This window comes from Hypanus sabinus, unplaced genomic scaffold (assembly GCF_030144855.1).
Source record: "Hypanus sabinus isolate sHypSab1 unplaced genomic scaffold, sHypSab1.hap1 scaffold_688, whole genome shotgun sequence".
Classification (NCBI taxonomy): Eukaryota; Metazoa; Chordata; class Chondrichthyes; order Myliobatiformes; family Dasyatidae; genus Hypanus; species Hypanus sabinus.
Genome location: NW_026781541.1, coordinates 210,158 through 233,119, shown reverse-complemented (window position 1 = coordinate 233,119; position 22,962 = coordinate 210,158). Strand labels below are relative to the sequence as shown.

General features: G+C 45.1%; 2 protein-coding genes across 5 annotated transcripts; both read right to left on the bottom strand.

Annotated features, from left to right (window-relative positions):
- Positions 1-20,518, bottom strand: LOC132389870 (zinc finger protein 229-like). 4 transcript variants are annotated; one of them, XM_059962431.1, is made up of 3 exons: positions 19,270-20,518; positions 4,531-4,699; positions 1-1,595 (listed from the first exon to the last, which is right to left on the bottom strand). In XM_059962431.1, exon 3 carries the CDS (start codon positions 1,288-1,290, stop codon positions 589-591), a length of 702 nt encoding a protein of 233 aa, XP_059818414.1. In that variant the 5' UTR covers positions 1,291-1,595; positions 4,531-4,699; positions 19,270-20,518; the 3' UTR covers positions 1-588. The 4 variants fall into 4 exon arrangements, with proteins under 4 accessions (XP_059818414.1, XP_059818417.1, XP_059818415.1 ...); XM_059962434.1 differs by lacking the exon at positions 19,270-20,518 and adding an exon at positions 7,133-7,183; XM_059962432.1 differs by lacking the exon at positions 19,270-20,518 and adding an exon at positions 4,786-4,882.
- On the bottom strand, positions 13,958-22,962 carry LOC132389869 (gastrula zinc finger protein XlCGF26.1-like). The gene is made up of 2 exons (XM_059962429.1): positions 22,922-22,962; positions 13,958-17,071 (listed from the first exon to the last, which is right to left on the bottom strand). Exon 2 carries the CDS (start codon positions 16,622-16,624, stop codon positions 14,900-14,902), a length of 1,725 nt encoding a protein of 574 aa, XP_059818412.1. The 5' UTR covers positions 16,625-17,071; positions 22,922-22,962; the 3' UTR covers positions 13,958-14,899.

Below are 22,962 nucleotides of genomic sequence, written 5' to 3'. Positions count from 1 at the left end.
AATAATTATTAGTCAGTAGTCATAAATAACCAGCGGTAAGTCAGTCATTAGTCTAGTCAAGGTTAGTCATAAGTCATAAGGCAGTGGCAGTAGCATTAGCATTAGGATCAGGTGAAAAACTGGCTGCCTGTCGAACTTCGGAGACGATTTCGGACATGCTCCTCCGTTTCTCTACTGGATCGTTATGATTCCAAACTGGGTGAACCCTCTTGAAGGTCCGCGAGCTCTTCTTAAGCCTTGCGCCGTTTTCAAGAAGTGCCTGTGTGCGATGATCCCGATGGCGGAGTTCACCCAAACGCAGTGACAGCAGTGCTCCTCTCCCTGAAACAGTCTCAACAATTATTTAAAGTTCGGCATCTTACCGCGGGATGTGACGCTGCTCTCGGACTGCCACTGTGACGCTGCGGGGTCCGCCCAAATGTTCTGGGCAGAAACCGCCCTCAGGCAGAAGGTTCCGTCCTCTCTGCGAGTGAATTCTTGCTCTTCCTTGATACCTTCTTGAAACTCAAGTTTGACTTGACAATCATGCACATTTGGTGGAGATGGCCGAGAGAATCTCTTGCCAAAGACTGAGCAGGTGATCGGCCTCTACCCAGTGTGAACTCGCTGGTGTCTCAGTAGATTAGATGACAGCGTGAATCCTTTCCCACAGTCTGAGCAGGTGAACGGCCGCTCCCCAGTGTGAACTGACTGGTGTGCCAATAGTTTGGACGACTGTGTGAATCCCTTCCCACAGACTGAGCAGGTGAATGGCCGCTCCCCAGTGTGAACTCGCTTGTGGTTATGTAGATCAGATGACTGAGTGAATCCCCTCCCACATTCTGAGCAGGTGAATGGCTTCTCCCCAGTGTGAACTCGCTGATGTCTCTGTAAGGTGGATGAATGACTGAATCCTTTCCCACATTCTGAGCAGGTGAATGGCCTCAACCCTGTGTGAACTCGTTGGTGACTGTGTAGGGTGGATGAATGACTGAATCCCTTCCCACAGTCCGAGCAGATGAACGGCCTCTCCCCAGTGTGAACTCGCTGGTGTTTTTGTAGATCAGATGACTTACTGAATCCCTTCCCACATTCAGAGCAGGTGAATGGCCACACCCCTGTGTGTACTCGCTGGTGTGCCTTTAGTGTGGATGAGCAAGTGAATCCCTTCCCACAGTCTGAGCAGGTGAAAGGCCTCTCACCAGTGTGAACACGCTGATGTACCTTCAGTTTAGATGAGCAAGTGAATCCCTTCCCACAGTCTGAGCAGGCGAACAGCCGCTGCCCGGTGTGAACTCCCTGGTGAGCCATTAGGCCAGATGACTGAGTGAATCCTTCCCCACAAATTCAGCAGATGACCAGCCTCTGCCCAGTGTGAACTGCCTGCTGTGTCCACAGGTGGGAAGACCGACTGAACCCCTTCCCGCAGACAGAATAAATGAATGGCCGTGCCCAGTATGTAGTTTCAGTTGAGGTGACTGAGTGAATCCATTCCCACAGTCTGAGCAGGAAGGGTGGCGGATTGAATCACTTGCTCCTTAAATATCCAGACAGAGACAGCACAACTGGTGTGTTGTGTTTGAATTCCCATAGACAAATTCCTTGTCGATTTTAACCTGTGAAAAGAGTTAAAAATCCATCAGTGCGTGAAGGACAACATTTGAGATGAGATCACTTGAGTTGCTAAGGTGCGATCTGACATCACACTGTTACAGTGAAGTTCAACACAAGTTGGAGAGAGAAATCACCTTCTAACTGGGCACAGTGCTGGTATCTGGAACGACCCTCAAACTCTCTGATGCTCTATAAGAATGGGGCACTTATGCCATCTCCAATCTGTGACTTGGCTCTGTTTGACTCTGTCCATTTGAATTAGTCCCTCTTCCCACTGAGCTGAAAGGGTGTCTGGCCCCACAGTAACAGAAACCCTCTCACTTAAATAGCATTTGTTGACGTGTAGCTAGGGTTTTCCTTTATGTAATGTTAATATACAGTGCCACAGTTTCAATGCCATGTCAATATCTCCTGGCCTGGCTGGTGGCATAGTGGCATCATGCCAGACTTCGGGACGAAAGGTCCTGAGTTCGAATCCAGCCGGCTCTCCTGCACGCTTTCCATGCGTGCTGGGTTACGAGCTGGTGATCTCTTTGGAATCTCACCCGGCAGAAGTTTCCCCTCATGTTCCCCTGAACGTTTTACCTTTCACCCTTAACCCATGGCCTCTGGTTATAGTCACACCCCATCTCAGTGGAGAAAGCCAGCTTGCTTTTACCCCATCTCTAACCCTCATAATTGTAGTATACCTCCATCAAATCTCCCCTCAATCTTCCACATTCCAAGGAATAAAGTCCTGGCCTGTTCAATCTCTCCTTATAACACAAGTCCTCCAGACCTGGCAACATCCTTGTGATGACAAGGAAGGGGTGAGGGAGAATTGAGAGTGAGGGAGAGAGGGAGCAAGAAGGGAGGGCTGGAGTAATCTCGGGATTACTGACTGTGCCACGCGGCAGTGACAGTAGTAATGGAATGAGGTGGAGGATAAATGTGTGGCTGAAAGATTGGAGCAGGGGGCAGGGATTCAAGTTTCTTGATCATTGGGACCTCTTTTGGGGCAGGAGTAATCTGTACAAAAATGACGGGTTACACTTGAAACCTAGGGGGATCAATATCCTGGCGGGAGATCTGTGAAGGCTACTGGGGAGACTTTAAACTAGAATGGTTGGGGGGTGGGAATGAAATTGAAGAGACTAGGAGAGAAGTGGTTAGTTCACAAATAGAGAAAGCTTGTAGACAGTGTGAGGAAATCTAGGAATAATGGTGCATATTTCCCTGAAGGTGGAATCTCATGTGGTGAAGAAAGCTTTTGGTATGCTGGCCTTTATAAATCAGAGCATTGAGTATTGGAGTTGCGATGTGATGTTAAAATTGTAGAAAGCATTAGCGAGGCCAGGTTTTGGAGTTTTGTATACAGTTCTGGTCACGAAATTATAGGAAAGATGTCAATAGAGTACAGAGGAGATTTACCAGAATGTTACCTGGGTTTCAGCACCCAAGTTACAGAGAAAGGTTGAACAAGTTAGGTCTTCATTATTTGGAGCGTAGAAGGTTGTGGGGGGACTTGATAGAGGTATTTAAAATTATGAGGGGATAGACAGAGTTGACGTGGACAGGTTTTTTCCATTGAGAGTAGGGGAGATTCAAATAAGAGGACATGAGTTGAGAGTTAAGGGGCAAAAGATTAGGGGGCAACACGAGGGGTAACTTCTTTACTCAGAGAGTCGTAACTGTGTCGAACGAGCTTCCAGTGGAAGTGGTAGAGACAGGTTTGATTTTGTCATTTAAAAAAAAATTGTATAGGTATATGTACAGGAAAGGAATGGAGGGATATGGGGTGAGTGCAGGTAAGTGGAATGAGGTGAGAGTAAGCGTTCGGCACAGGCTAGAAGGGCCGAGACGTCCTGTTTCCATGCTGTAATTGTTATATGGTTTTACCGCGTACGATTCTGGTCTCCATATCCGACAGCGGGGAGCTTTAACACATACCGGAACCAACTGCAGCTCAACCCCAGCTGATGCGGGTGTTTCTCCTGTTCAGGTGGCGGTGAGGAAGGGGTTAATCTCGGGTTTGTGTAAATTCAGGGCCGGTTGCAAGTGGCAAAAGGCCGGGACCGAGCCGGACAGCTGGAGGCTCCGGGGCTCTCCAGTCTTGCATCCCTGGTGTTAGTTTTGCACTGTGTCGGGATCGCGGGATCAGTTTGTTGTGGTTCCCCAAGCTGGGAGGGTGGACGTGGGTGAAGGGGGCCTGTCTATGTGTCGGTGTGGGATGAATGGTCAGAAGGGTGTAGGGCCACTGGCGGGACGGAGGGTAATTGGGGTACTGTGAGTGATATGACGTGGGTGGATGGGCAAGGGGTAAATTACGTTGTCAACGAGGGTGGATCTGGTCCAATGAATCAGACAGCTCAGCTCGCATGTCCTTTCAGGAGGCCACAATTCTCTCATCATCTTAATCACTGACTAATCTTCCTGTTAACATTGAGTTTGTTACAGAGCCCCAGAGCCTGGGAATGGCTGGGTGGTAGGAATCAGAGGGTGATGGTGAGAGACTGTTTCTTAGACTCGAGTCCCGTGCTTAGTGACGTTCCCTGAGGTTATGCCCATTGCTACTTGTAATCTATGTCAATAATTTGGTTGAGAAAGTACAGGGTATGGGTAGAGAGATTGCAGCAAGTTCAAACAATTAATGTTTTTGAAAGACAGTCAGTATAAACACTCCCCTCTCTTTCCCTCTCCCCACTCAGAACTGACCAAAAGCTGCATCAGAGGATGTAAGATCTTGAACTGAGTAACCACTGTGAGGGAATGGGAGTGGTTTCAAAGGGCTGGGCTGCTGGAAGCACATTACCAGACCGGGACTGATTGCAACTGGGTCTGACAGAGGCATAACTGGTTCTTCTGGGCACATTCAGTCTCACTCCCCACTATTACCTACCTTCCTTTGTACAGGTATGTAATATCTAAATGACCAGTGTTTGAGTAAACGAGACTCACCAAACATTCTCCTGACTGAATCACTGGAATCTCCGAGTCAGATTGGTTTCTCTCCAGTCGGTGCTCTCAGTCCTCGGGCTGGTACACTTGTTGCTGTTCCCTCGTCTTCAGTCGTGGTTTGCCTCCAGTTGGTGTTTTTCTTCCAATAAATCTCTCACCACAGGTCTAACTTTAACCAGAGAGACAATGAAGCACATTAATAATGAAAAGGAGAACTAAACTTTTCTGCTTAATGTTACTAAGAACAAAACTCACTGAAATTTAAACACTGAAGGCAGATTTAACGATCTCAGTGAACAATCTTTTATTGTCCCTCACATCTCACAGAACGATATGGGATAAGAAGGAGCCATCATTCAGTCATGGTAAAACATAAGACAGAATTAGGTGATTCGATACATCTGGTCTGCCCATCATTCAACCACGGCTGATTTTTATTCCAACACCATATCCCTGTCTTCCTCCTGTAAACCTGAAGCTACTCAGCAATCATGAATATATTAATCTGTCACAAATATATCCAAATTGGAGCCTCAACCAACCTCTGTGGCAACAAATTCCACAGATCAGACACCTTAAGGCCAATTTATTTTTTCTCATCTCAGTTTTAAAGAGAAGCATCTTTACTCTGAGACAGTGCTGTCAGATCACAGACTCGCTGTCTAATGGAAACATCCACTCCATGTCCACTGTATCCAGGCTTTTCAGCATTCAGTAGGTTTACTTAACCATACATCCCTCCACCACCCCCACCATCCCTCTGAACTCCAGTGAGCACAGGTCCAGAACCATCAAATGCTCCTCATACATAAAGCCGATCATTCCTGAGATTGCTTATGTACACCTTGTTAGCAACAACTGTACTGAACACATTTCCAGGAATAACAAACAAATTGGTACCAGGATAATTTAAAGGGAAACATTGTGTTTTCTTTTGTGTTCTACTATCACATGTGTTGGCGCGTGGCCAAGTGGTTAAGGCGTTCATCTAGAGATCTGAAGGTTGCTAGTTCGAGCCTTGGCAGAGGTTGCATGTGTGTCCTTGTGTCCAGATCAGCACATCACAGGAAACATTCTCACCCCGAGACTTCCCAGTCTCTCGGTAAAGCAGGCAGTGAAATCAAAGATCCCCACAACCTGGGACGTTCTCCTTTCTCACCCACCCCAGTCCGGGAGAAGACACAACACCCATAAAGCTCCAGGTCAAATGTGAGGAGCTTCAGGAAACGAGGCCAGTTGGGGGGAAGTTAACGGGACTCAGTGGCCAACATCAGATTTCCCCAACACAACATGGAGGATGCGTGACCACCCACCTGGAGATTGAGAACATGCACAAAGAGATTGTTACATCTATGGTTAAATGGGAGGGGCAAATGGGATCACGTGACTGGTGGGGTCTAACATCCCAGGCATAGTTTACAGCTTCCTAGCACTCTGTGGAAATAAACAAACTTGCCCCTCACATCTCCTCTCACCTTAAATGTGTCAGACATTTCAAACCCCCAGGAAAAAACATACCCTCTGTCCACTCTACCTATTCCTCTCGTAATCTTGTAAACGTCCATCCAGTCTCACCCCAGCCTGGAGAAAACAACACAAGTTTGTCCAGCCTCTTGAATTAGCTCATGCCCTCTAATCCAGGGAGTATCCTGGTAAACCTCTTCTGCGCCCTCTCCAAAGCCCGGACATCCTTCCGAGAATGGGGGCGACCAGAACAGTATGAAACACTCCAGATGTGAGCTAACAAGTTTTACAAAGCTGCAACACAACTTCATGACTTTTGAACTCAGTGCTTCAACTAATAAAGACAACCATGCCATTTGCCTTCTTATCGACCCGATCAATCTGTGCAGTCTCTTTCAGGGAGCGATGAACTTGGAGTCTAAGATCCCTCTGACCATCGACACTGCTCAGGGTTTTGCATTTAACACTGGACTATCTCATACATTCAGCGGTGCAGTGCTACCAGAGCTCACAGCAGCGCCGCTGTGACACCTCTGTAAAAAAGTCAATATAAACAAGTGCGGAATTTAACAACCCCGCATATTAAATAGAGCGCATTTTACAGAAGCGGGGGTGTTGGCTGGTGGGGAGAAATACCACTAATAACATTAGGATATTTGATTGTTTTTGGTGAAATCCTGGAGCTGTGACTGTTTTTTATTTAGGTATTTGTGAAATTCCTTCTCGCTCGTCCCGTTGTCCAAGGAAGTTGGGAAATACCTGTACACAAATGCAAGCATTTTTCCGCTCTTTCCAATGGATACCATTGGATTCCAGGAAGGAGCTATATTAAGCACGGAATGAACATTGAAACCCATGTTTAAGAGTCGAAAATAATGAAAGAAAAATACACAAGCTAATCATCCAAAATCCTCTTCTACACCTGGATAAATTTAGTTTTGTTTTGGAAACCAAATGGAAAAGAAATTCTAGGCTACAAGCTGGTTTAACGTCATTTCATATCATTAGTAGCTGATTAACTCCTTGGCCTCGCTCCACCAACTGTAGTTGATTGAAAAGAGGCTCTTTTTCTCTTTGTGTTGATAGGAAAAAGAGTAACTTAGTGAGACAATGAACGAGATGAAATGCATTTCCAAACCTCCCAAATGGTTGCTCTCCTCCCATTAACATTTGTCACTTCCAAAATACAATATTTTCTATTCGTTTAGTTGCGATAATAATTTATGTAAAGATTCTAGCTTCTTTAACTTTTTATATATTTAAACACTAAACTGGATGTATGAAGGTCGAACCATGTAACACCAGACGTGTGAGGATATTTTGAGTATCGACACTCACAGGTACACTTCAATATATTGAGAAAGGGATGGAGCAGTGGACCCAGAGTGAAGTGATAAGCAGGTGAGAGGACGTACAAAGACAGAGGGGATGAGAGGGAGTGGGAGGGAGGGGTATGAGGTAAATTTGTTCACCGGAAGGGGAAATCGATATTCATGCCATCAGGGTGGGTGGGGGCACCCAGACGGAATACAAGTTGCTGATCCCGCACCCTGAGGATGGCCTCATCTTGGCAAGGGATGGGATGACACGTCGGAACGGGAATGGGAATCGGAATTGAAATGTTTGGACACCGGGAAGTCCCGCTCGGAGTGGATGGTTGAAAGATTAATTTATTATCAAAGCAGGAATTCATAAATAACGCTGTTTTTTTTTTTCCTTCTCCAGAGAACCACAAAACAAAGAAAACGTTAAAGTCGTTCAGAGAGAGAAAAAAATGAAACTACCTCCCCACCCCCCGCATCAGAAAGGACGGCATCCCGATCATCAACCCCCAAAACCCACCCCCCCCCCCGCACAAAAGGGAAGAAAAATATCGACACCCGTTAAAAATCACCCCTACCCCGCACAACTGCGGAGGAGCCGGTGTCACCAGTGTCGAGGCGGCCGCATCGGGAGCAGCGGACACAACGGGCGACCCCGGAAGATTCACAGGTGAAGTGTCGCCTCACCTGGAAGGATGTTTGGACAACGGAGGGAGTTCGGCCGTCCGGCCCTTTCACTGTGACACCCCGAAGTCCACATCAAATCCGTCCAAACGAATCTGGGTGAACTTTAATGACCAATAAATATAATTCCTCTCAGCGATCAGCTGTCTGAGTGATTCCCTGACTCTGAGAGGAAGGGGTATCTATGGTCCACACTGTCAGGGTGTTGAGTTTACCAGGAGACAAAGACTGCAGGGACGAGAGGTTTTCTGTTGACTAATACACTGTGTGTGGATCCCGCTGGCAATTCTGGTGTTGTGACCCGAATCGAGACAAACACCACGCTGTCCACTCCACCAACAACACGGCACAGCCGTACACATAACAGGGGACTTTACATCCCACAACACTGGATTCAGTGATGAAACCCCTGATTAATGTTGTCGTCTCACCGAAAAGTCCATTAACCCTAACCCTGCAATATGGTGTAAAATCCCGCTCCCCATATTAACACGGGTTATACAGACCAAAGAGCAAACTGCCGGAGGAACTCAGTGGGTCGGACAGCATCTGTGGAGGGAGATGGACCGTAAACATTTCGGGCCGAGACCCTCCCTCTGGACTGAGAGTGGAGGGGAAATAGTCAGAGAAAAGAGGTGAGGGGTAGGGATGGGGCATGAGCTGGGGAGTGAGAGGTGGATTCAGGTGAGGGGGGAGGTGGAAGGTGAAAATAGTGACAGGGGTGGGAGCTCAGTGGTTGGGGCAACACGGAGCTGCAGAAGATGGAAATTAATTCCATAAACAATGAGGTTAGAGAGTATTTGTTATAGAGAGTGCAATGAAGATTCACTTGACTGATCCCTGGAGAGGTGGGGTCATAACCTGAAGAAAGATCAAATGTGGTAACTCTAAATGTCATTTAGAGAATCGAGGACTGAGAGGTGAACACATTGAAATGCAGAACATCATTACCGGTTGAACCAGTGATCCCAGTCTCTGAAAAAGGGGATGGGAATCGAGCCCGTGACTCTGTGACCTGGGGGTGGAGGGAAAGGGATCGGGGTAGATATGGTGTGGAAAAGTAGACATGTATCTGGTGTAAATATGGAATAATGTGGGGAATGCGGAGGATGGGTCGGGCAGCATGTTAGGGCCGAGGAGCAGAGTCACCAGTTCAGGAGGGAGACCCTCCACCCGTCACCTGATCCCGTTTCCTGTTCACGTTTTTCTGCAGATCTGCAGCATTTGCGGGTCACTGCTCGACGTGTACGTGTAGCTTCACCTTTGTCCCTTTCAGAGAACGCAGTGAGATCCGGATCAAATAGCTCCACACAATTAAATTAGATTATTACATTTACACAATTAGAATAGCTTATTACATTTTTTTTATATTTTTGTACTATATATATATACTTACTTTAAGTCACAATTGTTAAGATCTTTTGTTAATTAGGTTCTACTGCTACCGCAGAGACAACGAATTTCATGGCATATGCTGGTGCTATTAAACTTGATTCTGATATTGATATGGGAGACCCACCACCGGTCACCTGATCCCAGTTACCGCAGATCGTAATGTGAGATTGAAGCATTTTCCATATATTTGCTTTCCACAGAAATGACAACTGGTCAGTTTCCTTCTGTGGTTCCGGAGCAGAAGCTCAGTCTGTCTAATATTTCCACACAATTAAAGTGGTGTATTTGTTTATTATCATCACGTACTGAGCTACAGTGAAAATCTTGCCTGATGTACCATCCACACAGATCGATACATTACAACAGTACATTGAGCTCATAGACAACAAAAAAATAACTGTAACAAAGTATTATGGCTGCAGAGAAAGTGCAGTGCAGATAGACATATGGTGCAGGGTCACGTCGAGTTACATTGTGAGGCCGAGTCCATTTTATCATTCATTTGGCTTATAACTGCAGACAGGAAGCCATCCTTCAGCCTGGTGTTACGCACTTTAAGGCTTTTGTATCTCTCCGCCAATGTGGGAGCGGGTTTGCAGCAAGAATGTCCAGGTTATGAGGTTCTTTGTGTACATGGCCTGCTTTTCCGAGGGAGGGGAAGTGTAGGGAGAGTCCATGGAGTGGAGGCTTGTTTCTCTGATGTTCTCTGCTCTCCAAAGTTCTCTGCAGTTCCTTGCAGTCATGGGCAGAGCAGAAGCCATACAAAGGCATGAAGTATCGACAAGGAGCTCAGAGACCTCGGCCTTCACCCTGCCTTGTGTAGCTGGATCCTGGACTTCCTGTCAGATCACCAGCAGGTGGTAAGAGTGGGCTCCATCTCCTCTGTCTCTCTGACCCTCAGCACACATACCCCACAGGGTTGTCACTTTGGCCCTCTCCTTTACTCTCTGTGCACCCATGACTTGTGTTGCCACCCACAGCTCCAATCTGCTAATTAAATTTGCTGAGAATACTACATTGATTGGCCTAATCTCAAATAATATCTTTCAATCGATCAAATGCCTCCTGACAAGGTTCAGTCCAAACAAACTTTTCACCCATCTTCAGGAGATTAGTCAGAGGAAGAGCGAGAGCAGGAAAGTTCTTACAGAACTTACGATAATATCCATCCATTCCCAGAAACCTTCTGAGCCTTCTTACCAATCAGAGATATGCTCTTCCCAAGTGTCACTCCCTGTGACTAAGTCATCAATATAGGCATCTGTGTGTTCTAACCCTCGAATTTCAAAATTAATCATTCTCTGGGATGTTCCTGGAGCATTCTTCTTTCCAAAAGGCAAAACATTGTATTCATACAACCGAGATGGTGTCGCAAAGGCAGAAATTTCTCTATGTCTGTCCGTCAATGGAACACACCAATACCCTGTCAACAGTGTAAGAAATTAGCTATTCCAACTTTATCGATGCAATCATCTATCCTAGAGATAGGATAGGCATCTGTTTTTGTTACTTCATTTACCTTCCCATAATCTGTGCCCCTGAGACCTACTGAATCTGTTTCCACGCTTACAACAATTGCTCAGCCAATTTACATTCTCTACGTTCATGCGATATGGGTGTTGTTTAATCGGTTTGGCTTGACCAATATCTGCATCATGTAATGAGACCGTGGTTTGCTTGCGAACATCGGGAAAGAAATCTTTAAACTTCAGAATTAATTCCTTCAGCTGTTGTTGTTGCTTTGGCTGCAGATGAGCCGACTTGTTATCAATGTTTTCTGGAACAACGGAGTTCATTAGCCTAACTGGGACCACGTTTGGCTTGTGAAAAGTCTCAGACGAGTCAATTGTTTCAAGCTCAGGGTTGCCAGATTCATATGTTTTGACAACAACACTCACAGATGGTGCCTGATTGTCAAAACAAGGCTTTATCATATTTATGTGGGCCAGGTGTGTTAGTTTACGTAGGTTGTGTGTTGTAATAACATAATTCACATCATTAAATTGAGAGACTATTTCATACGGTCTATTGAATTTCACCTGAAGTGGATTCGTCAACATAAGGCAAGCACCTTATCTCGCACCTGGTATTTTCTTTCGCAACCCTGCTTATCAAACCAACACTTCATTTTGTTTTGAGAAATCTTTAAGTTTTGTCTCACTAGACCACAGAATTGGTGTAGTTTATTTTTGAAATTTAAAACATAGTCTAACAAGTTAACATGTAAATCCCCACCAATCCACCGCTCCTTTTACAAGGTCAAAGGTCACCTCACTCTGCGTCCAAATACGAGTTCAAATGGAGTAAAGCCCAATGATTCCTGAACCGACTCTCTTACTGCGAACAAAAGCAAATGTATTCCTTCATCCTAGTCGTTTCCATTTTCAACACAGTATGTCTTAATCATTGTTTTGTGGGTAGAGTGAAATCTTTCTGAAGCCCCTTGTGATTCCGGATGGTATGTAGACGATGTGATTTGTTTTGCTCCCAGTTCAGAAACTACCTGTTGGAATAACCCAGATGTAAAATTACTTCCTTGATCAGACTGGATTTCTTGAGGCAAATCGAATAAAGTAAAAAAAAACTCAGTAAGAGCCTTCGCCACAGTTTTAGCTTTAATATTTCTGAGAGGTATTGCCTCTGGGAATCTGGACGCAGTACACATAATAGTTAGCAGATACTGATGGCCATCTTTAGGCTTTGGCAATGGGCCAACATAATTCTCTATAACTTTAGAAAAGGGTTCACAGAATGCAGGTATAGGTCGGAGTGGGGCCACTGGGGTGACCTGATGAGGTTTAGCCAAAACTTGACAACTGTGACAAATCCCAGCATTAATTTCTGGTTTACCCTGGTTATCCCTGCTACTCTTTTCGAAACTCTAATTCAGGGTAACCATAACCTTGACTGATCTGCTAATTTAGCAGACTCCTGCATAGTGGCAGCATCATTTCCATCTAAATACATCTTTATGTCATCAGGGACACACTTTTTGGATTCTTCAGTTAAAACCAACTCGTTCAAGCTGTTAAAATCATTATTTATATTTTTTATATGTGCACCAGCGGGCAATACACACAAATTACTCATAAGCAAATTCCATATAAGTCTGTTTCACAGGTTTCTTCAAATATCTAAACTTTTGCCTTTATGCTTCTGGGACCAACTCATAAGTTTTGAGCACAGCCTGCTTCACTAGGTCATAATGTGTGGTGCATGGCCAGCTGGTTAGGGTGTTGAACTAGTGATCTGAAGGTCATGTTTTCGAGCCTCAGCCGAGGCAGTGTGAGTGTTTTTGAGCAAAGCACTGAACCACACACTGCTCTTGCACGTTTATAGCCCAGTGGCGATGATTGGTGCAGTATAAAAAATCAGCTGCTTCATCAACTGGCAAAGCAGTATAGGCATGCTAAGCCTTTCCCTTTATCACACTTTATGAGACAATTTTCTGTCTGTTTTTCTGCCTCTCTAGCCTCAAACTGCCTCTGCCTTTCCGCAGCCTCAATCTTTAATTTTTCGCACTTGTACTGGGGCTCAAGCTCACGAGGTTTACTTTCAGGAAACCCCTCCAACTCCTCCACTTTAAACACACCCTCAGATACATAATGTTCAGCTGTTATCCTCTGCATCTCCTCATTGTCAATTTCACCTTAGCAAGTTTTAACCTTTCAGCAATACTCAACAACTCAACCCTTCTGGCGTCCTCTAATGCCACAGAGGTTGGCGCTTCCTGACATCGATCAACATCCATTGCTGCAAATTTTCCAAACAGAAATAAATCAAAAGAGATTTCCCCAATGAAATTGATAATTAATCAATCCTCAAATTTGATCATATCCCAGAAGCAGGCCCCATTTTGTTACGAACCTTAACGCTTCAGAAACGAACCAGCAGCAACAGACTACTACTGGAGTCTGTTTTTGATGTGAAAACAACAATGCTTATTAGTATCCATTTATACTATAGTAACTTCAGCAAATTAAATGAAAATTAACAGTGTTATGTGTATATATGTGTGTAAATATAACTCCCAAACTATTGAGCTCGGGGGAAACAAGGCTTGGAGTCTTCAGATGGTAAAGTATGAATGTTCAGTTCATCCACAAAATAGGTGATGAGAGAGATATTTGTAATTCAGGGTAAATGTCGAGAGAAGGCAGTTATGTCGAACAGCAATGGAGATGAGGCTGAGTACAGAGCTATGGTGGAAATCTTTGTCACATGGTACGAGCAGAATCATCTGCAGCTTACTGTGAAAAAGACTAAGGAGCTGGTGGTGGACCTGAGGAGGGTTAAGGCATTGGTGACCCCTGTTTCCACCCAAGGGGTCAGTGTGGACATGGTGGAAGATTACAAATACCTGGGGATACGAATTGACAATAAACAGGACTGCTCAAAGAACACACAGGCTGTTTACAAGAAGGGTCAGAGCCGACTCTATTTCCTGAGGTGACTGAGGTCCTTTGACATCTACCAGACGATGGTGAGTATGTTCTACGAGGCTGTGGTGACCAGTGTTATCATGTTTGCTGTTGTGTGCTGGGGCAGCAGGCTGAGGGTAGCAGACACCAACAGAATCAACAAACTCATTCGTAATGCCAGTGATGTTGCGGGGGTTGAACTGCACTCTCTGACGGTGGTGTCGTAAAAGAGAATGATGTCCAAGTTGCATGCCATCTTAGACAATGACTCCAATCCGCTCCATAATATACTGGTTAGGCACAGGAGTACATTCAGCCGGAGACTCATTCCACCGAGATGTAACACTGAGCGTCACAGGAAGTCATTCCTGCCTGTGGCCATCAAACTTTTCTAACCTTCCCTCGTAGTGCCAGACATCCTGAGCCAATAGGCTGGTCCTGGAATTATTTCCACTTGCAAAGATTAACTTATTATTATTTAATTATTGATGGTTTTATATTGCTATATTTCTACACTATTCTTGGTTGGTGCGGCTGAAATGAAACTCAATTTCCCTCAGGATCAATAAAGTACGTCTGTCTGTCTGTCTGTCTGTCTGTCTGTTCTACAAGTTCCGCAGTGGTAAAATGAGAGACCAGTTGCTGTAGATTTTATCAGTCATCTTTACAAATCTACATACAAATTATCACCGAAAGTGACTTGTCATGAGGGGTATCATCTTCAAATGAATGACCACGTCACACCCAGGCAAGGGTTAACACATAAGTGGACTTCACAGGATACCTCAAATCAGATACACGTCTATGGATCAAACAAGGTGACAACCACACATTCGATGTACAGTGAATGGATAATTAACCCACCCTTGTGGGCACAGGAAAGTTCTAAACAGTGACCTTTGGCCACTAGTTCCCTGGTTTCAATCCTTCCATTTTTCATCCGTCTCCATCTGAATCTGAGTGTCTGTGTCCTCGGTTAAAACAAAACAAGCTGCGAGTGATGTAAACAAGCTGCAAGTCAGACTGATTCACCTTCTAAATCTCTCTTAAAATGACAGTCCATATCAAACGAAACCTAGGGATTCATAACAATGGCCACTCCCCACTATGAACTGACTTGTGTTCCAGTAGTTGGGATAACTGAGTGAATCTCTTCCCACAGACTGAGCAGGTGAACGGCTTCTCCCCAGTGTGAACTTGCTGATGTCTCTGTAGGTTGGATGACTGAGTGAATCCCTTCCCACAGTCTGAGCAGGTGAACAGCCTCTCCCCAGTGTGAACTGACTGGTGCGCCAGTAGGTGGGATGACTGAGTGAATGCCTTCCCACATTCTGAGCAAGTGAACGGCTTCTCCCCAGTGTGAACTCGCTGATGTCTCTGAAGGGTGGAAGAGTGTGTGAATCTCTTCCCACATTCTGAGCAGGTGAACGGCTTCTCCCCAGTGTGAACTCGCTGATGACTTTGTAGGTTGGATGAGTGAGCGAATCTCTTCCCACATTCTGGGCAGGTGAACGGCTTCTCCCCAGTGTGAACTAACTTGTGTTCCAGTAGGTGGGATGACTGAGTGAATCCCTTCCCACATTCTGAGCAGGTGAATGGCTTCTCCCCAGTGTGAACTCGCTGATGTCTCTGTAGGGTGGAAGAGTCAGTGAATCCCTTCCCACAGTCTGAGCAGATGAACGACTTCTCCCCGGTGTGAAATCGCTGGTGACTCTGTAGTGTGGATGACCAAGTGAATTTCTTCCCACATTCTGTGCAGGTGAACGGCTTCTCTCCAGTGTGAACTTGTTGATGACTCTGTAGGTAGGATGACCGAGTGAATCCCTTCCCACATTCTGAGCAGGTGAATGGCTTCTCCCCAGTGTGAACTCGCTGATGACTCAGTAGTGTGGATGGATCAGTGAATCTCTTCCCACAGACTGAGCAGGTGAACGGCTTCTCCCCAGTGTGAACTCGATGATGTCTCTGTAGATTGGATAATTGAGTGAATCTCTTCCCACATTCTGAGCAGGTGAACGGCTTCTCCCCAGTATGAACTCGCTGATGCTTCTGTAGGGTGGATGAATCAGTGAATCTCTTCCCACATTCTGAGCAGGTGAACGGCTTCTCCCCAGTGTGAACTCGCTGATGTCTCTGTAGGGCAGATGAATCAGTGACTCTCTTCCCACATTCTGAGCAAGTGAACGGCCTCTCCCCAGTGTGAACTCGTTGATGACTCTGTAGGGTGGAAGACTGAGTGAATCTCTTACCACAGTCTGAGCAGGTGAACGGCCTCTCCCCAGTGTGAACTCGCTGGTGACTCTGTAGGTGGGATGACTGAGTGAATCTCTTCCCACACACTGAGCAGCTGAACGGCTTCTCCCCTGTGTGAACTCGCTGATGACTCTGCAGGTAAGATGACTGAATGAATCTCTTTCCACAGACTGAGCAGCTGAATGGCTTCTCCCCTGTGTGAACTCGCTGATGTACCAGTAAGCTGGATGACTTAGTGAATCCTTTCCCACATTCTGAGCAGGTGAAAGGCCACTCCCCAGTGTGAACTTGCTGGTGTGCCAGTAGTTGGGATGACCGAGTGAATCCCTTCCCACACTCTGAGCAGGTGAATGGCCTCTCTCCAGTGTGAACTCGCTGATGACTCTGTAGTGTGGATGACTGAGTGAATCCCTTCCCACAGACTGAGCAGGTGAATGGCTTCTCCCCAGTGTGAACTCGTTTGTGACTGTGCAGGTGGGATGACTGAGTGAATCCCTTCCCACATTGTGAGCAGGTGAACGGCCTCAGCCCAGTGTGAACACGCTGGTGTGCCATTAGGTCAGATGACTGAGTGAATCCTTTCCCAGATATTCAGCAGATCACCAGCCTTTGCCCAGAGTGATCTGACTGGTGTGTCCACAGGTGGGAAGACTGACTGAATCCTTTCTCACACACAGTACAGGTGAATGGCCTTGCCCAGTGTGAATGTGCTGATGTACCTTCAATTGTGATGACCGAGTGAATACATTCCCACTGTCTGAGCAGGTGAACGGCCTCTCTCCTGTGTAAAATGACGGGCGTGCCAGTTGGTCAGATGACGGAGTGAATCCCTCCCCACAGTCTGAGCAGGAAGGATGATCGAGTGAATCCCTCCCCACAGTCTGAGCAGGAAGGATGGTCGATTGAATCCCTCACCCCACTTCTTAAATATCTGGACAGAGACAACAAAACTGGTGTGCCATGTTTGAGCTTCCTGGAGATAAATTCCTTCTCATTTTTAACCTGTAAAAGATTTACAAAATCCATCAATGGGTTTAGGACAACATTTCAGATGTGATTACTTGAGTTGCCAAGGTTTGATCTGGAATCACACTGATACAGTGAGGTTAAACCCAGGTTGGACAGATAAATCATCTCCTGACTGGGCACAGTCTGGAATGACCATCAATTCCCTAATGTTGTTCCTGTTTCTATAAGAATGGGGCATTTCTGCCATCTCCAATTTGTACCTTGGCTGAGTTGGACTCTCTCCATTGGTATTATTCTCTGTTCCTGGTAAGCTGCATGGGTGCCTGGCCCCACAGTAACTGAAACAGTCTCACACAAATAGTCTTTCTTGATGTGCATCTGGGATTTTTTTTTTATGTATTATTAACTTTAAGTGCCACAGTTTTAACGCTATATAAAAAATTCCTGTTGAGGTGAATGGTTGGTCTCCACAGCTGTTAAAAAGACAGAGTGAATTTTTGTAATATTTCAGATTCTTGTAGAAAATTACAACACAGAAACAGGCCCTTTGGGCCATCTAGTTTGTGCTGAACTATTTAATCTGCCCACTCCCATACCCCTACCATCCAGGTACCTACATGAACCTCTGAAATGTTGAAATTGAGCTTGCATGCACTTCTTGCGCTGTCTGCTCATTCCACACCCGGAAGACTGACCGTATGAAGAAGTTTCCCCTCATGTTACCCTTAACATTTCACCTTTCATCCTGAACCCAGGGCCTCTGGTTGTAATCCCACCCCATCTCAGTGGTAAAAGCCAGCTTGCATTTACACTATCTATGCCCCTCTATCACAATCAAATCTCTCCTCAATCTGCTACATTCCAAGGAATAAAGTCCTGACCTGTTCAATCTTTCCTTATAACACAAGTCCTCCAGACATGGCAACATCCTTGTGAATTTTCTCTGAACTCTTTCAAAGTCCTTACATCTTTCCTGTAGGTTGTGAACAAAACTGCACTCAGTACTCCAAATTAGGCTTCAGCAATGTCTTCTGCAAGTCAACATAACATCCATCTTTTGTTGTCAGTATTTTTGTTCATGAAGGCCATTGGGCTAAAATCTTCCCTTCCGTCTCTATCTAACTGTGATACCACTTTCAGTGAATTAAGGACTTTCTTCTTCAAGAGGTCCCTTTCTGCTATAACACTCCCCTGTGCCCGATCAGTCACTGTGAAAGACCTCCCTTGGTAGGTCAGACCAAAGTGCCACAACTCACACTGGTCTGCATTAAATTCCATTTTCCATTTCTCAAACCATTTTCCCACCTGGTCCAGATCACACTGAAAGCCCTGATAGTCCTCCTCACTGTCCACTACACCACCAGTCTTGTTGTCATCCACAAATTTGCTATCCAGATTACTGATATAGATGAAAAACAACAACAGATCCAGCACTGATCCTTTTTGCAACCACTAGTCACAGGCCTCCAGTCAGAGAGGCAACCATCTGCTACCACACTCTGGCTTCTCCCAAAGACAGTGTCTCATTCAATTTACTGTCTCATCTTGAATGCTGAGTGACTGAACCTTCTTGACCAAACTCCCATATGAGACTTTGTCAAGTGCCTTGCTAAAGTCCATGTAGACAACATCCACTTGCCTTGTCTTCATCCACTTTCCTGATATCTTCCTCGAGTAGCTCCATTAGATTGGTTAGACATGACCTATCATGCACAAAGCCATGCTGTCTATCCTTAATCAGTCCACATCTATCCAAATACTTATATATCCGGTTCCTACACATATGTCCCAATGACTTTCTCACTACTGCTGTGAAATTCACCAACATATCACTTCCTAGCTTAATTTTAGAGCTTTTCTTGAACAGTGGAACAACATTGTCTGTCCTCCAATCCTCCAGTACCTCACCTGTCACTAAGGATGATTTAAATATCTGTGCTTGGATCCCAACAATTCCTGCACTTGCCTTCCACAGGGTGCCAGGGATCTACATTTCAAGCCCTGGGAATTTATCCACACTAATTTGCCTTGAGACAGCAAATACCTCCACCTCTGTAATCTGTCCAGGGTCTCTGAAGTTGATGCTGCTTTGCCTCACCTCTATCGACTCTGTGTCCATCTCCTGAGTCAATACGGATGCAAAACTGCTATTTAAAACCTCCCCCATCTATTTTGTCTCCCGTACAGATTACCATTCTGATCGTCCAGAGTGGGCATGTTTCTGTTCTGACCTTCTCCACGTTTCTGTGACAGAGAAGCAGGCCAAACCTGACTGGAAGGGGAATCTGGTAGGAATGACGATGGAGCATCAATGGCTGGAGTTTCTGGGAGCAACTCGGGAGCTGAGTGATAGACACATCCCAAAGAAGTGGAAGCATTGGAAAGGCAGGAGGACACAACCGTGGCTGAAATGAGAAGCCAAAGCCAACATAAAAGCCAAAGAGATGGCAAACAAAAGAGCAGAAACTATTGGGAAGCTTTTAAAAACCAAGAGAAGACAACTGAAAAAATTGTCGGATGAGCTCACGGTGTGGAATTACGATATTGCAGTCATTACTGAGTCTTGGTAGCACCCAACTGTCTAAAGTATTTAGAGGAACAAAATATCCGGGGCCTCAATATTTCTTGAAAACCAAGGTTCCCTGCACCAGTTACCTTTCTACTTTTAGTTTTGCAGGCACGTACAAACTCTACACCTGCAAAATTTCACTTCTGAAGAACTCCCACTCACCAAGTGCACATTTGCCAGAAAACAGCCTGTCCCAATCCACACTTGTCAGATCCTTTCTGATGCCATCAAAATTGACCTTTCTCCAATTTAGAATCTCAACCCGTGGTCCAGACCTCTCTTTTTCCATAATTACTTGGAATCTCATGGCATTATGAGCACTATTCTGTGTCACCAGCCCTAGATCATTTCCTAACAGCCTATTGCACATTTCTACATTGGGAATTCTACATTCCGATTATGGGCACATTTGACAAACTCTACCCCAACTAACCCTTTTACGGTATAGGAGTCTCAGTCAATATATGGAAAACTAAAATCACTTAATATATCAAGCTTTGTTTCTTGGCATAGTCTGCGATCACTAGAGAAAAATTTGTCGCTCTAAATTCCTCAGACTGTTGGCTGGAGCCAAGTTCCTGTAATGGCTACAATATAATAATATATGTTCCATACACACTGGTTGTCTGGTGACAAATACACAACAGTGCTCTTTCACTTCAGAGCATTGAAAAGTTTGAAATAGGGACCTAAATCCTAAGAACTTTCTACAGGGCTACAATTGAGAGTATTGTAACTGGCTGTGTCACTGCCTGGTATGGGGACTGTACTTCCCTCAATCGCAGGACTCTGCAGAGAGTGGTGCAGACATCCCAAAGCCAGGACCAGCAAGCTCTGGGGCAGCTTCTTCCACTAAGCCATCAGACTGACTAATTCATCCTGATTCATCCTGTATCTCTATGTTATGTTGACTGCCTGTTGTACACACTATTTATTATGACTATAAATTGCACATTACACATTTAGTCAGAGACGTAATGTAAATGTTTCTTCTCCTCAGGTATATGAAGGATATAAGTAATAAAGCCAATTCAATTCAATTAACCCCCTCCATTATTTGTTCTGTCATTCTGGCTCCCTCTCTGCCTGCAACTTTAGTTTGACTCTCCCACTAGCACTTGCAAGCCTTACCACTAGGACGTTAATCCTCTTCTAGTTATGTTCCCCTAACTATCGAATCCCCTATCACACCTTTGACTTAGCTCTGCCAGATAATTCCTCCTACAACAGTTTCTAAAGTGTCCCACCCGTTATTGTGGAAAAGCCAGGTGTTACAAATTTCAAAGCCTTATAAATACCGACTCCACAAACCTTGGCCCAACAATCAGCAGCCATGGGCTCCGCTAAGTCCCTGCCTAGCACTCTGAAAATTAAAATACATAATGCCCACAAAGCAAGAGAAGACAGCAAAGAGTTTTCTGTTAGCCATTTCCTTAGTTCGTAATGTACTTAAGAAATGTCAGGTAACAGGAATGGTGGAGGTCATTTTGAGGTCAGAAGACCAAGAAGTCCTTCCGAGAAAACTGCTCGTAGGATTGCTAGAAAGGAAAATCAAAACACCCGTTTGACTGCAAAAGACCTTCAGGAATATTTAGCAGACTCTGAAGTGGTGGTGCACTGTTTTACTGTGCAGCGATACCTGCACAAATATGACCTTCATGGAAGAGTCATCCGAAGAAAAATTTCCTGCATCCTCACCACAAAACTCAGCATCAGAAGTTTGCAAAGGAACATCTAAACAAGCCTTATGCATTTTGGAAACAAATCCTGTGGACTGATGAAGTTACAAAAGAACTTATTGGCCACGATGAGCAATGGTATGTTTGGAGAAAAAAAGGGTGCAGAATTTCATGAACAGAACACCTCTTCAACTGTTAAGCAAGGGGGTGGATTGATCATGCTTTGGGCTTGTGTTACAGCCAGTTGCATGGGAATATTTCACTGGTATAGGGAAATTGAATTCAATTAAATACCAGCATATTCTGGAAGCAAACATCACACCGTCTGTAAAAAAGCTGAAGATGAAAAGAGGATGGCTTCTACAACAGGATAATGATCCTAAACACACCTCAAAATCCACAATGGACTACCTCAGGAGGTTTTGCCATGGCCCTCACAGGCCCCTGACCTAAACATCATCGAAAATCTGTGGATAGACCTCAAAAGAGCAGTGCAGGCAAGACGGCCCAAGAATCTCACAGAACTAGAAGCCTTTTGCAAGGAAGAATGGGCAAAAATCCCCAAACAAGAATTGAAAGACTCTTGGCTGGCGACAGAAAGCATTTAGAAGCTGTGATTCTTGCCAACAGGGTTGTTACTAAGCACTGACTATGGAGGGTGTCCAAACTCAGGCCCTTTTCCTTTTTTATTATTTTGAAACTGTAAATGATGGATGCAAAACAGTAATCTTGCTTAAAATATTAAACAATGTGTCATCTTTAACTTTATGCCTTTTGGAAATCAGGTCATTGTTTTACTCGCTTAGCTGTTCTCAGGAACAGAAATTTTGAGCAGGGGTGCCCAGACTTTTGTATGTCACTGTGTGCAATTTTCTTGCTAAATGATGCTTTAAAAAGTCAGACTTCCAAATATCACTCCCCTTCTTCCCACTTGCAAATTCTCCAGCAAATTTTGCATCACCAAAATGCAAACAGGTACAACCAGTTTCTGTATTTTACATAAATATTTCCGCTGAACCCTCCCTCAAGTGAGGGACGGTGATGAACTCGGTTATGGCAATGCCAATGAATATGAAGGGAAGGGCAGCAGTTTGACTCACTAGAGTCTGGCATATTTGTGATTTGAAGGCTACTTGTTGCCCAGGATAAAGGTGTTTGATATCATTATGTACCAAGACAGAACGGGTCAAAACATGTCCTCACGTGTAGAAAAGTCCAGAACAAGAGGAGGTAGAACAAGCAACACACACAAAATGCTGGAGGAACTCAGCAGGCCGGGCTGAATCTATGGAAAAGAGTACTAATGCTGTTCCAGCATTAAAAGAGTTCCAGCTTCTGCAGATTTTCACTTGCTGCGGTTGGAGATAGAACAAAATTGATTTTCTCAACAGCTGATAGAAAGATTTTGTTCTCTTTTTCCGAGTTCCTAATCCTTGCATTCAGATATCTGGAGCTCAGCTCCGTCTGAGAGATCTATCTGCTCCCGTTCCCTGATTAGCCGGAAGCTCCCCGGGGCCCGTGTACGGATCGTGGGGCTGAGAGAGGAGAAAAAATCTGGCCTGTGCTGAGTTTGCGGGCGACAGCCTCCGGTTCTCACAGCAATTGTCACCCAATTAGAGTCAGAAAAACCCTTACCTTTCCGATCCTCCCGACATTTTGTATACTGCGCGCATGCG